The 15,221-nt window shown below is 39.4% G+C and overlaps 1 protein-coding gene across 2 annotated transcripts in view; it reads left to right on the forward strand.

Annotated features, from left to right (window-relative positions):
* The first annotated feature begins 2,665 nt into the window (after positions 1–2,665).
* LEO1 (LEO1 homolog, Paf1/RNA polymerase II complex component) overlaps positions 2,666–15,221 on the forward strand; it is a 32,496-nt gene continuing 19,940 nt past the window's right edge. Inside the window, exons 1-3 of one of the 2 annotated variants that reach the window (XM_070469273.1) lie at positions 2,666–2,799; positions 10,932–11,693; positions 13,608–13,712. In XM_070469273.1, the coding sequence (XP_070325374.1) occupies positions 2,730–2,799; positions 10,932–11,693; positions 13,608–13,712 (937 nt within the window). In that variant the 5' untranslated portion in view covers positions 2,666–2,729. The remainder of the gene's footprint in view (positions 2,800–10,931; positions 11,694–13,607; positions 13,713–15,221) is intronic. The other variant, XM_070469272.1, reaches the window with a different exon arrangement.

The raw sequence follows: 15,221 nt of genomic DNA on the forward strand, positions 1-15,221 counted from the left end.
TTGCTCTTATTTTTACATCTGCATAGCACCCACTATAGGGACTCAATTCAGTAAGAAATCTAATAAAGGCAGATGATAAGTGAATGCTCTGTGTTTTCCAAGAAATGAGCTGCCCCATTGTTCATTTGGGGCTTCCTAGGTGGCACAGTGGTATAGAATCCATCTGCCAATGCAGGAGAAGTGGGTGCGGTTCCTGGGTCGGGAAGATTTCCTGGAGTAGGAAACGGCAATTCACTCCAGTATTTTGCCTGGAAAATTCCACGGACAGAGGAGGTTGGAGGGCTACAGTCCATAGGGTTGTACGACTGAGCACAAGCACACACAGTTCATTTACTGCTGGAGAGACTCTGGGAATTCTCCTTCTCTTTAGTTCAGATCAATCTGTGCCTTCTAAAGGCTAACTCCATCCACAAAGTACTCAGAAATGAGCCACATGATCCTCCCATGGGGTGGCAGTTTACCACAAACGAAGTGAATTTGCAGTTAATGTATTGTTTAATCCAACTGTCGTTTTTCCTCCAAGTCTTTCAAATGTGATACAAACTTTATAACACATATTTCTGCCTTGCAACTTGATGCAAGCGTAAGTTTTCATCAATTTTAAAGACAGATACCTTATAGAAGTGTTTGTAATGAATTGTGTCATGTTATTTGTGTTGTGTTAGCCAACCTAGTTTAAACTTTGTTCATGGACTAGGGGGTATTGGTTACTATTTTGAGGATCTTATGAAGGCAGAACATGGGAAAAAGACAAAGTCTCAAAAACTGGAAAAAAATGATAAAGCTATCCTGGAGATGTTTTATCCAGTTACTCACCTAATATAAAATTCTCCATCCCTAGAGCAAAAGAAGAGACTATCTTAATACCCAAAGTTAAGTTAGTAAAACACAAACCCAATAGGATAAACCTGTCCAGCTCTGCTAGTAAATGAAAAGGTTATTTGAACACTGTAAACATCAATGATAGTGATTTGGGTGTAACCTCAGGCAAGCACTACCTGTGACTGATTAAACTGAAATCTAATTAAATGTATTAGATCCTGTCTGAAGAAAGACAACTTGAATAGAAGAGCAATGATCAGCACAAAGTATAGCAAAAACAAACAAGCGAACAACAAATCAAGGAACCAGAAGCTATTTGTTTTGCACTATTCACATGAGTTAAACACATTAATTCTGCTAGTCAGGGTGGGTAGGTTGATTCACTAGGCCCTGCTGTAATTCAACTTGTTGAGATTTAATCAATGCTCTTTTCAAGGATAGTATTCCAAATGAAAATGAAACTGAATCACAATCACATGAAATACTTGTTTTTCCAGCATTCCAGAAAGTTTTAAAGTGATCCCATCTACTTACTCTTATCATCCATTTTATACACAATAGCTCTAGGATAACATGCTCAGTCCCACTTCTTGTCCATTTAAACGCTGTCAGGCACTCCTATTTACAACAAAAATATACCTCATAATCTCCAAACTAAAAAATCTACTGTTGCCTGTCCAAGATCAAAGCCCCCATATTGGGCTAATCAGATAATATCTTAACACTGGATGTACATTTCTGAAAATTCAAAATTCCTAGAAAGGGCCTAGTTGTTTAACATATCCAAGTCACTTCATTTCTTTGAGCTTCTGTAAAGCAAAAGGGTTTATCTAGCACTGACCTATTAACAAATTCTATTACTGCTTGATTTTATAATATGCAATTGTTTAGCCACATTCCCCAGCTTAAGCTTTTTCCTGAAAAAATAAGTCAATGGAATCGGAATAGTGTTTTTCTAGCTGCAGGCTGCAAGCCATTAAATAAATCACGAAATCAGTTTAGTAGATGCACTCCCTGTCAGCATAAAACAAAACAAGCTTAAACAGAATAAAAGAGAACAGGAAATCTCAGGTTGCATCTTAGCAGTCAGTACTGTTTTGTGATTATTTGTTTCAGTTTTATACAAAAGTGTGTAGCGGGTTAGGATGGCACATTTTTGATGTCTGACACACACTACTCTAAAGTTGGGTCAGACTGCTCCGAAGATGACCCTTTTAGGGGTATGAGAGGTCCTTCCTCTTCCAATCACACACATATGTGTGTGTGAGGACAGATTTTCTTCACAAGCTTCAACCAAAACCTTTCTCAATATTGAATGCAGAAGCAAGTATGAGAATTCAGCTGTTTTCATTTGAGGCAGATACCAAAGACGCTTTCAAAACTGTAAATAATTCCACTCTTCAATTTTCAGAAAATAAGTCACTTAAAATCTTAAAATGCTATTTTATGTTAACTCGTTTATTATTGTAGAACGAATTTTTTAAATTTCTGCCTTAATTACTACTACAGTAAATATCAATAGATACAATCCACATAACAAAAGCATTTTTGAGTCGGCAACAATTTGAGAACAGCTGATCCGCATAAAACAAAGGACTGCAGGCCTGACTCCAGGCAGGTTTAACACGGTCACAGGCCCTTCCTGGGACCTCCCAAATACCACCCGCTCCACTGACACTGAGACCTGAAGTACCCAGCTGAGAATCCTCGCGAGTAAGAACAGATATTGACGAAGGGCGGGGTTCCTGGACGTAAGAGCGTGGGCAAGAGCGGGTTCAAAGTGCAAGCGAAAACAACCTTCCAGTAGAAAAGGAGACATTGAGCCAATCTTTGCGACACTGTCGCGTTTCGTTGGTTCCGTGCCGTAAACGCAGTCGGGGAGCCGCTCCCGGTCTAGACTGCGACGGATGCGCGCTGCCATGGCGGATATGGAAGACCTATTCGGGAGCGACGCCGACAGCGATCCTGAGCGTAAAGGTGGGATCCGCAGGGCTTCGGTGGAGACGGGCGTGGTGGGCCTTCTCCGGCGGGAGCCCGACAGCGACCCGATTCCGGGTCTGCGAACGCTCTGGCGCCGCTGGCGGATGGCGCTTCCTCTCCGCCTGCTTCAGCGCCCCCTGCTCCCCTGGCGGTGCCAGCCTTTTCCCGAGGGAGGGGACGAAGGGACAGATGCAGAGTGTGTGCCTCGAGGGTCTTGGTGTCCATCTAGCAAGCCGAGCCTAGGAGCATGGGGAGCGAAGGGGGCGCGGGGCAGGAATGGAGGCCGGTGAGCCGGCGCAGCGAGAGGAGGAACCTTAGAGTCCTGCCCTGTCCTGCCTTGCACATGGACTATTGTGAATGAATGGAAATTACGTGTTCAGGAACATGGGTATGGACTGGACGAATTTGCAGAGGGGCTCTGATTGTCCTTTTGAATGAAACCAGAACGTGGCGTGATGGGAAGTTTAAAACGTCTGGGTGAGAAGACTGGGAAGGTTACTGGGGTAGGGCTGCATACAGGTGTTAGGCGCTGGAGATAATGTGTCTTCCGAGAACCTGTGCGAAAACGCTAGAATTTCTTGAGTCGGTGGTATTAGATTGGGGAGCATATGAAGTCTGTGTTTGGAGAGAAGGGATGAAGGATTTGGTGATGAAATGGATTAGTAAATGTATGTTCATGATGCAGGGGAGCACCATGTGGATTCTAGTGTGAGGGCTGTACCAGGATGGATGTCCTGAAGGTTCTGGTCAGGATAGGTCTGGAAGTATAGAGCCCTTACACTAACTCTTGTTCCACTTTGTTTGCTAATGTTTTCATTACCCTGTCATTTGTATGTGTCCTTATCCCATTCACCCTTCAGGGCATTGGAGCCTTGTGAACCCTCGCATCATTCACTTCCATGAAGTTCATTCAGTCATCATTTATAGATCCCCTATCATGTTATAGCTACTTTGCTAAGTGTAGGGGTTACAATGATGCAAAGATATCACCCTCCCTCAGTTAACTTCATTGCTTAATACATAAATAATTGATAGGTAGAAGCAATAGCGAGTGTTTGAAGGTCTCCTGCAGAGGTGAGGGTCGGAAATGGCCAGCTGTAGGGACAGGGGCACTGGCAGCTGCAGCCCTGGGAGGTGTGTGTTGACCTGAGTCCTATTGGGAGGTCTCCAGTAGCCCTAACATAGAACCTGTAGACTCCAAGACTGCGTTGCCTCAGTTGTTAGTGTTAGTCGCTCAGTCGTATCCAGCTGTTTGTGACTCCATGAACTATCAGGCTCCTCTGTGGAATTCTCCAGGCAAGAATACTGGAGTGGGTTGCCATTCCCTTCTCCAGGGGATCCTTCTGACCCAGGGATTGAACCCACATCACTTGCTTTGCTACATTCTTAACCATCTGAGATGTTAGGCCAAACAACTAAAAGGGAGGGAGCACAGCCCAACCCATCAGCAGACAATTGGATTAAAGATTTACTGAGCAAAGCCCTGCACCAGAGAGCAAGACCCTATTTTCCCCATATCCAGTCCCTCCCATCAGGAAACTTACACAGTCCTCTTATCCTCATCCATCAGAGGGCAGACCGAAGCAAGAATTTAATAATCCCACAGCTTTCAGAAAGAAAACCAGGATCACAGAAATCTAACCAAAATGATCACATATGAAGCTATGAGCCATGCTGTGCATGGCCACTCAGGATGGTCAGGTCATGGTGGAGAGATTTGACAAAACGTGTGTGGCCTGTGGCATCTTAATTCCCCAACCAGGGATTGAACCTGGGCCATGGCGGTGAAAGCTCTGAGCCCTAACTACTAGACCGCCAAGGAGTTCCCAAGATTGCCTTCTTTTTTTATGGTTGAATAATATTCCATTGTATATATGCCATATTTTTAGTGGCATGGATAATATTTTGTTGTTTATATGCACCACATTTTGTTTGTCCATAGATGGACATATAGGTTGTTTCTGTATCTTGATAATGCTGCAGTGAACATAGGTGGGCATATATTTTTTCAAATTAATGTTTTTGTGTCTTTTGGATAAATACCCAGAATTGGTCTAGCTGGATCATATAGTAGTTCTGTTCTTTTTCTGAGACATTTCCATACTGTTTTCCAGAGTGACTGTATCTCTTTACAATCCAACCATTAGTGTACTAATGTTTCCTTTTCTCCATGTTCTCTCCAACACTTGTTATTTTTTATCTTTTTGATAATAGTCATTCTGAATGTGGTTTTGATTTTCATTTCTCTTTCGATTAGTGATGTTGAGCATCTTTTCATGTACCTATTGGTATGTCTTTTTTTGAAAAATGTCTATTCAGGCCTTCTGTCCATTTATATATATATAATATGAGCTCTTTATATGTTTTTGGTATTAATCCTTTATCAGCTATATGATTTGTGAATATTTTATCCTATTCAATAGATTGCCTTTTCATTTTGTTGATGGTTTCCTTTGCTGTGTAGAAGTGTGTTAGCTTGATATGTCACATTTGTTTATTTTTGCTTTAGTTGTCATTGCTTTTGGTGTCAAATCCAAAAAATGATAACCAAGGCCAATGTCAAGGAGCTAAGGAGCTTACTGCCTATGTTTTCTTCTAGGAATTTTATGGTTTCAAGTCTGAAATTTAAGTCTAATCCATTTAGAGTTAAATTTTGTGTATGGTGTAAAGATAGTGGCCCAGTTTCATTCTTTTACATATTGCTATCCAACTTTCTCACCATTTATTGTTCTTTCCTCATTGTGTATTCTTGGCATGCTCCTTTGTTGTAAATTAATTGGCCATATATGTGTGGCTTTATTTCTGAGTTTTTTATTCTGTTGCATTGATTTATGTGTCTGTAATACAGTTTGAAATCAAGGGCATGATGCCTCCAGCTTTATTCTTTTTATTCTCAAGATTGCTTTGGCTGTATGGGTTTGTGTGTATGTGTGGTTTCACACAAAGTTTAGAGTTCTTTGTTCTATTTCTGTAAAAAATGCCATTAGAATTTTGATAGGAATTGTGTTCAAAATGTAGATTACTTTGGTTAGTGTGGATATTTTAACACTATGGGTTCTTCCAATCCATGAGCGATCTTTCCATTTATTTGTGTCTTCAGTTTCTTTCATCAGTGTATTACAGTTTTCACTTTACAGGTCTTTCACCTTTTTTGGTTAAATTTATTCCTAAGTATTTTATTCTTTTTGTTGCAGTTATAAGTGGGATTATTTTCTTAGTTTCTCTGTTAGCTTATTATTTATGTATAGAAACACAACTATATATTGATTTTATATTCTGCAACTTTAATAAATTCATTTATTAGTCCTAACAGTTTTCTGGTGGAGTCTGTAGGATTTTCTATATATAATATGTCATCTGCAAATAGTGACAGTTTTAGTTCTTTTCAGTTTGGTTGCTGAATATGCCATTTTTATGTGAACAATTCAGTGGTATTTAGTACATTTAAAATGTCCTGCAGCCACCACCTCTGTCTAGTTCTAAAACATTTTCATCACCTCAAAATAAAACACCACACCCATTGAGCAGTTACTTACCATTTGCTCCTTTCACTAGCCCCCACCACCCACCAATCTGCTTTTTACATCTATGGATTTTCTATGTTCTGGACATTTCATATAAATGGAATCATACAACATGTGGCTTTTTGTGTCTGATTTCTATCTCTTACCATCGTGTTTTGGAATTCATCCATATTGTATGTATCAATACTTCATTTCTTTTTAATGATTGAATAGTATTCACTCTATGTATATATCCCAGTTTGTTTATCTATTTAACCACTGGTGAACATTGAGTTGTTTCCATCTTTGGCTATTTAAATAGTGATGCTGTGAACATTTGTTTACAAATATTTGTATAAGTGCCTGTTTTCAGTTCTCTTGGGGTGGAATTGTATATATATATGTGTTGGGGTGGAACTGCCGAGTCATATGATTCTTTGTTTTACTTTTTGACGAGCAACCAAACCATTTTTGGACCAGCAAACCATTTTTGTAACCATTTTACATTAGCACCAGCAATGTTTGAGGGTTCTATTTCTTCACATCTTTGCCAATACCTATTTTACCTTTTTTCTTTTTTTACCCCCTTTTAAAATATAGCCATCACTGTTGGTGTCAAGTGATATTTCATTATGGTTTCGATTTGCATTTTCTAATGGCCAGTGATGTTGAGCATCTTTTCATGTACTTGTTTCATGTTTGTGTAACTGTGGAGAAATGTATAATTCAAGTCCAGTGTCCATTTTTAAAATGGGTTGTTTTGTTGTTGTTGTAAACATTCTTTATATATTCCAGATTGTCCTTGTTCAGTCTCTCAGTCATATCTGACTCTTTGTGACCCCATGGACTGCAGCATGCCAGGCTTCCCTGTCCTTCACCATCTCCCGGAGCTTGCTCAAACTCATGTCCATTGAGTCAGTGATACCATCCAACCATTTCATTCTCTGTCGTCCCCTTCTGTCTTCAATCTTTCCCAGCCTTAGGGTCTCTTCTAATGATTCGGCTCTGCTTATCAGGTGGCCAAAGTATTGTAGCTTCAGCTTCAGCATCAGTCCTTCCGATGAACATTCAGGGTTGATCTCCTTTAGGATTGACAGGTTTGATCTTGCAGTCCGAGGGACTCTCGAGGCTTTTCCAACACCACAGTTCAAAAGCATCAGTTCTTCAGTGCTCAGCTCTCTTAATGGTTCAGCTTTCACATCCATACATGACTACTGGAAAAATCATAGCTTTGACTAGACAGACCTTTGTCAGCAAAGTATTGTCTCTGCTTTTTAATAAGTTGTCTAGATTTGTCATAGCTTTTCTTCTAAGGAGCAAGTGTCTTTTTCATTCCATGGCTGCAGTCACCATCTGTAGTGATTCTGGAGCCCAAGAAAATAAAGTCTGTCACTTTTTCCATTACATATGTGTCAGATATATGGTTTGCAGATATTTTCTCCCATTCTGTAGGTTTTTTCACTTTCTTGATAATATTCTTTCTTGCACAAAAGCTTTTCATTTTGAGGAAGTCCAGTTTATCTTTTGTTCTTGTTTATAATTCCTTCATTTTTGAAGAATAGTTTGGATGAATATAGAGTTCTTGATTGACTGTTTCAGCACTTTGAATATTGCATCCCATTGCCTCCTGGTTTTTATGGTTTCTGATGAGAAATCATCTGTTATCCTTATCAATGATCTCTTTGTATGGGATGAGTTGTTTCTTTTTTGCTGCTTTTAGGATTTTTCTTTGTCTTAGGCAGTTTGATAATGATGTGCTTGGGTGCTGTCTCTTTAACTTTATCCTTCTTGGTATTTGTTAAACAGCTTTGATGTGTATGCTCATGTCTTTCATCAGATTTGGAAAGTTTTTGGCTGTTATGTCTTCAAACGTATTTTCTGTCCCTTTCTCTTTTTTCTCTTCTTCTGGAACCCACATTATGCATAGACTGGTATACTTGCTGTTTTCTTACAAGTATTTTAGACTCTTCATTTTCTTCATTCTTTTCTCTTTTTGTTCACCAGACTGGATAATCTCAATTATGTATCTTAAAAGTTTCTTGATTCTTTCTTCTTCTCACTCACATCTGCTGTTTATCTCTTTAATGAATTTTTCATTTCAGTTATTACACTTTTCAACTCCAGATTTTCTGTTCAGTTTTTTGAAAAATAATATCTTTTTATTGATATTCTGTATTTGATATCATTTTCATTGTCTGGGCTTCTTTAGGGACAAATTGTAACCTTTCTTTCACATGTATGGGCCATACTTCATTGTTTCTTTGCAGGCATTGTAAGTTTTTGTTGATAATTGGGCATTTTGAAATTATACTGCAGTAACTCAGGACAGCACACTCCCTTCCCCACCCCCACCCCCAGCATTTATTGTTGCTATTTGTTATTGTAATTATTGTTGACTCTTTTGAAATAATTTTGTAAAGTTTGCAATTTTTGTTGTATGTGACCACTAAAGTTTCTGCTCCGTTAGTTTAGTGGTCAGCTAGTGATTGGACAGAGGTTTCCTTATATGCAGAAAGAGAAACAACAGCAATCACAGGAAAACTTCCAGACTTCACAGGTTGTCTCTCTCTGTGTGTTAGGGCTTGCTTTCAACACTCCACCAAGTAGTTTTCATCCTGTCTTTGCTTTCATTTCTTGCTTTCATGGAGCCTGAAGGTCAACCAGAAGTGAGGTCTTAGGGCCCTCTTGGTTCTTTCTTGAGCATGTGCACAGCCCTGGGGAAGTGCATGGCTTTCCAGATTGCTAAGAATATATGTGAGGGTTTTGTTTGTTTGGTTGGTTCATTTATTGTGGGAGGTTTTTTTTTCTTTACAACAAACATTTGATTTTGTATTAGGATATAGCCCATTAACAATGTTGTGTTTGTTTCAGGAGAACAGTGAAGGGACTCAGCCATACATATACATGTATCCATTCTCCCCCAAACCCCTTTCTCATCCAGGCTGCCAAATAAAGTTGAGCAGAGTTCCATGTGCTATACAATAGGTCTTTGTTGGTTACCCATTTTGAATATTGCAGCGTGTACATGATCTTCCCAAAGTCCCCAACTATCCCTTCCCCCCAGCAGCTATAAGTTTGTTTTCTAAGTCTATGAGTCTCTTGCTGTTTTGTAAGCAAGCTCATTTGTATCATTCCTTTTTAGATTCTACACATAAGGGATGTTATACCATGTTCTCTGTCTGACTGGTTTCACTCAGTGTGACACTCTCTAGGTCCATCCATATTGCTGCAAATGGCCTTATTTCATTATTTTTTAATAGCCGAGTAATATTCCGTTGTATATATGTACCACGTCTAAATCCATTCCTCTGTTGGTGGACATTTAGGTTGCTTTCTTGTTTTGACTATTGTAAACAGTGCTTCAATGAGCATTGGGGTGCATGTATCCTTTCAGATCATGTCTTTCTCTGGATATATGCCCAGGAGTGGGATTGCAGGGTCATATGGTAGCTTTATTTTTATTTTTATAAGGAACCTCCATACTGTTCTCCATAGCGGCTGTATCAATTTACATTCCCACCAACAGTGTTAGAGGCTTCCCTTCTCTCCACACCCTCTCCAGCATTTGTTGTTTGCGGATTTTTTGATGATAACCATTCTGACCTGTGTGAGGTGATATCTTCATTGTAGTTTTGATTTGCATTTCTCTAATAATTAGCGATGTTGCACATCTTTTCATGTGCTTGCTGGCCATCTGTATGTCCTCTTTGGAGAAACATCTGTTTGGGTCTTCTGTCCATTTTTCGAGTGGGTTATTTGTTTTGATGCTGTTAAGTGTCATAAGCTGTTTGTAAATTTTGGAGACTAATCCCTTATTGGTCATATCATTTGTAAATGTTTTCTCCCAATCTATGGGTTGTCTTTTCATTTTGCTTATTGTTTCCTTTGCTGTACAAAAGCTTTTGAGTTTAAATAGGTCCCATTGTTTATTTTTGTTTTTATTTCCATTATTCTGGGAGATAGATTGAAAGCAATCTTGCTGTGATTTATGTGAGAGAGTGTGCTGCGTAAGTTTTCTTCTAGAAGTTTTATCATTCTTTTAAAATCCTTACTCCCCATATTATGTCATTCCTCAGCCTTTTCAACCAAGCTTTTTAGTTAGTCTGTTGTTTGCCCTGTTATTCATTGTCTAAAGCAGACACAACTAATACATCTACCTGTAAATGTTTTGAGTAGTTCCAACTTAGGTGAGATAAAGTCAAGTCCTTTGAGCCAGTCCCTTCAGTGATCCACCAGACAGATCAGAACTAACAGTCATGATTCTTTGCGAATGAGGTGCCGTCTGCTCCCTCCATTAGTGGCACATGTGCCAGGAATTCAGGGTATTATCTTCAAGGCACTGTTGACCAAGGGGTGGGTTGGGAGCAGTGGGTGGTGGGGGTAGGGACCAGAGTATGTTAGAAGTTCCCGAAATTCTGTTTTTTTTACTGAGATTCAGCTTTTTTTTTTGGTCTCATTAAACATTCCCCTAGTTGTTGCAACTTTTAGTTTCCAGAGTCTGAGAAGATAGATTCTAACAGCTTTTAAGAAGTTTTTTCCTTGCTTTTATGTTGGGATGGACTTTTAGTGTTCCTTATTCTGCTTTTTTTTTTGCTTACCTCACCCTGTGTTTATATGACCCCATAGATTCTGACTCTGGATCGGGCTCGGACTCTGATCAAGAGAATGTTGCTTCTGGCAGTAATGCCTCTGGAAGTGAAAGTGATCAAGATGAAAGAGATGATGCAGGAAAACCAAGTAATAAGGAACTGTTTGGAGATGACAGTGAGGATGAGGGAGCCTCTCATCATAGTGGGAGTGATAATCACTCTGAAGGATCAGACAATAGATCAGAAGCTTCTGAGCATTCTGACCATGAAGACAACGATCCCTCAGATGTAGATCAACACAGTGGATCAGAAACCCGAAATGACAATGATGATGAGGATGAGGGTCATAGATCAGATGGAGGGAGTCATCACTCGGAAGCAGAAGGTTCTGAAAAAGCACCCTCAGATGATGAAAAATGGGGCAGGGAAGATAAAAGCGATCAGTCAGATGATGAAAAGATACAAAATTCTGATGATGAGGAGAGGGCACAAGGGTCTGATGAAGATAAACTGCAGAATTCTGATGATGATGAAAAAATGCAGAACACAGATGATGAGGAGAGGCCCCAGCTTTCAGAGGATGAGCGACAACAGCTGTCTGAGGAGGAGAAGGCTAATTCTGATGATGAACGGCCAGCAGCTTCTGATAATGATGATGAGAAACAGAACTCGGATGATGAAGAGCGGCCACAGATATCTGATGAAGAGAAAATGCAAAATTCTGATGATGAAAGGCCACAGCCCTCGGATGAAGAACACAGGCATTCAGATGATGAAGAGGAGCAGGACCATAAATCAGGTAATACACTTATGAGAACCAAAGTGGTTTAGTAGAAGCATTGAGGTACAGTGATGGCTCACTGATTCTTTTTCCAGTCCCATTACTTTAGTACTCTGGTTTTCCTCTTCTGTTCCTCTATTTCAACCTTTTCTAACTCTATATATTTTACTTGTAAACATTTTCCTAATTCGTGTATTATTTCTGTCTTTCTCCCTTCCATTTTATTGATGATAGATCAGGAAGAAAAAAATTTAAAGAGGGAAGTCTTAGAGCAAAGTGTATAGTGCTATAGTAGCTAGATACCGAACAGTCAGTTCCGTTTCTGTGGGTAACAGAAGAGCATGCCTGAGATGAGAATAGATGTGCCTGGGGGGAAAACCCCCTTGCCATTGAAATGCCTAGTTTCCAGTTTAGTTTATCAGAGGTCCAAAATTTCATCCTCCAGAGGTAATCAGGCTCCAAGGAGTTTATTCAGACTAACCACAGGAAGTTATAAAAATTGAATTACAAAATTGTTTCAAGAGCATCAGTTATTTTTCTATCATTGTATCCTTTGAGGGGAAATCTGCATTGGATACCAAATTGTAACAGTCAGGAGGTTGCCTGAGGAGCATAATATCCAGAAAATGACAACACAGGCTGGATGATCTCAGTGAGTTATGATAGCCTGACACATGCATCCTCATCCTGGGGAGATGTGCTTGGATCAGAACATTTATTTCCTGAAGACAGCAGGAAAACATAGGGCAGAACTTTGGCTTATGGATCCCTTTTCATAATAACCACTTACACTGTTTTCTTGAAGTTAGCATGTTCTTCATATAGGATATTAAAACAGTTAACCATCTGATTTCTTTGTGTTATATAAAAGTCACTTTGATTAAGTTGGAAGTCTTCCTGTAGTAATATCTGGGTTGCTTCATTTTTATAAGTAATTGATTATAATTATATATTGATTCTGTCTTCTTGGAGAGCTGCAGTATGGGGAGTGGGAAGTCTTTTCCCCTGGAATACATATCTCAGGATAGCTTTCAAGACCGCATTTTAACATTATTAAGGAGAGGAGGTCAAAAAGTTTCCAGAGATGGATATAGGTCTATATAGACTATAGGACTGTGGTAATTATTCAGTAACTAATTCTGGGTAGAGTTATTTGTACTGGAAATACCCAGAATCATTAAGGCTTATGCACTACTTCCCAAATACTAGCAGACTAACATAAAACTAAGAGTAGGAATCTTGTTACTGGTCATCCTGCTTAACTAGTTCTACAGTGGTTGGGTTTTGAAGTTTAAAATTACGTGAACAGTTGTACCATCCAGAAATAATATATTTGTGTCTTCCATTACAGTATATTTACTTCTCTTTTGTCTTCTGTATTGAATGATATATAAATTTAAAGTTTCAGAACTGCTTTTCTCATTCTCCCAAGTTTTTTACTTATAAAAACCAATGTTCCTTTTTTTAATCTTATTTCAAAATTAACCATAGTAAGTTGATTTTTGTGTGTGTATGTGGAGTTCTCTTAACATTAATGCATTTTGTAACCATCACCACAGTCATGATACAGAATGGTTCTGTCAGCCCTGAGAAACTCCCTCACACTGTCCCTTTTGTAGTCATACACCGCCCCACCTGGGACCCCTAACAGCTCCTGCTCTCTGTCACTCTAGTTTTGTCTTTTTGAGAATGTCGTCTTATAAAGGAAATCACACAGTAGTGGCGCCTTTTTGCTTTCACTTATTGTAATGCATTTGAGAGTCATCCAAATTATTACTTGTATCAGTAGTTCATTCTTAGTTATTACTGAGTAGTTTTCCATTGTGTGGGTGGTCCATAGTTTGTTTATCTCCAATGTTGCTTTTCAAACACACAAAATCAAAGTGATGGGATGACTGCGATTATGCGGAACTTCTGATTCCACTTTTACAGAATCTGCAAGAGGCAGTGATAGTGAGGACGAAGTTTTACGAATGAAACGCAAGAACGCAATTGCATCTGATTCAGAAGCGGAGAGTGACACTGAGGTACCAAAAGGTATTCTACTTACTTCTTTTATATATCTTTATTTCCATTCCTCTCTCTGCGTTTAACTATAGTACATTCCCAACCCTGGGCATTTAGCCCAGACTGCAGGACTCAACAGAAAAAAGTGTAGATACATTTAGTGTATCCAGGGAAGTTGTACAGATATGAGAAACTGCTCACAGTTAAGGAGTTGAAGAACCTGCTTCATTTGTGGTCTGAGTGAGTCTGCTGTTAGGGGCCCAAGGCTTTGTTGAGGAGGAAGTGGCATTGCCTGTTCTTCGGGTTGAATAGTGACAGTTCTAGGACAGCTTGTTAGCTTGTTCTTAGGTTCTTAATAGGTTAATATTAGATGAAGAAGCTGATTCTTCAAGCTATTTTAGGTGAAGAGTTCATAAAAACCCAGTGTTAGGTACGGTAGGTTTTTTGTAAGGATACAAGATCTACCTGGACTTCCCTGGTAGCTCAGCTGGTAAAGAATCTGCCTGCAATGCGGGAGACCTGGGTTTGATCCCCGAGTTGGGAAGATCCCTTGGAGAAGGGAATGGCTACCCACTCCAGTAAAATAGCCTGGAGAATTCCATGGACAGAAGAGCCTGGTGGCTGCAGTCCATGGCGTTGCAAAGAGTCAGACGTGACTGAGTGACTTTGAGGGGGTTCCCTGAAGCTCAAATGGTAAAGAATCTGCCTGTGATGCAGGAGACCAGGGTTTGATCCTTGGATTGGGAAGTTCCTCTGGAGAACGGAATGGCAATCCACTCCAGTACTCTTGCCTGGAGAATTCCATGGACAGAGAAGCCTGGAGGGCTACAGTCCATGGGGTCACAAAGAGTGAGACACGACTGAGTGACTAAGACACACACACACAAGATCTACCTGTTTATATCTATGTATGACTGCATTTCAAATGGCAAATTACTATACAATAAAGATGTTAGTATAAAAGTTACAGTAAACATAATTTGGATAATTTGCACAGCCATTATTGTGCTATATGGTAATTAGGCATTAATGTTAAATAGCTTATATAAATTATCACAAATAACAGTATAACTAAAGCAGACATTTAGCAGGTCAGCTAGAGAGAAAAGGAGACAGCTGGACAGAACAAGCTCTGGGATTTACTTAAAGATCTTTGGGTCTATAACTCCTAGTTATGTACATGGACTTTGGAATCAGATAACCCAAGTTAGAATCTTAGTGGTTCTACTTTCCAACTGTATGATTTTGGTCAAATTGATTACTTAACTAAATTTCAGTTTCTGATCTATAAGAGTGAGATGGTGCTAATCCCCTTATAGTGTTGTTGTGAGAATGAGATATATTAATTACTTTGTTCACATTTATTGAGAATCTGCTTTCTACTAGTACTATTTTGTGCACTTGGAATGTAGCAGTAATCAAAGACATCTCCCTATAGAACCCGCATTCTATTGGGGTCAGGGTAGGGTAGAGAGACCAATGATAACACAGTAAGTAAATGAAACATATAGCATGTTAGATGGTGATAAAACCTAAGAA

Source organism: Odocoileus virginianus, chromosome 6 (assembly GCF_023699985.2).
Source record: "Odocoileus virginianus isolate 20LAN1187 ecotype Illinois chromosome 6, Ovbor_1.2, whole genome shotgun sequence".
Taxonomy (NCBI): domain Eukaryota; kingdom Metazoa; phylum Chordata; class Mammalia; order Artiodactyla; family Cervidae; genus Odocoileus; species Odocoileus virginianus.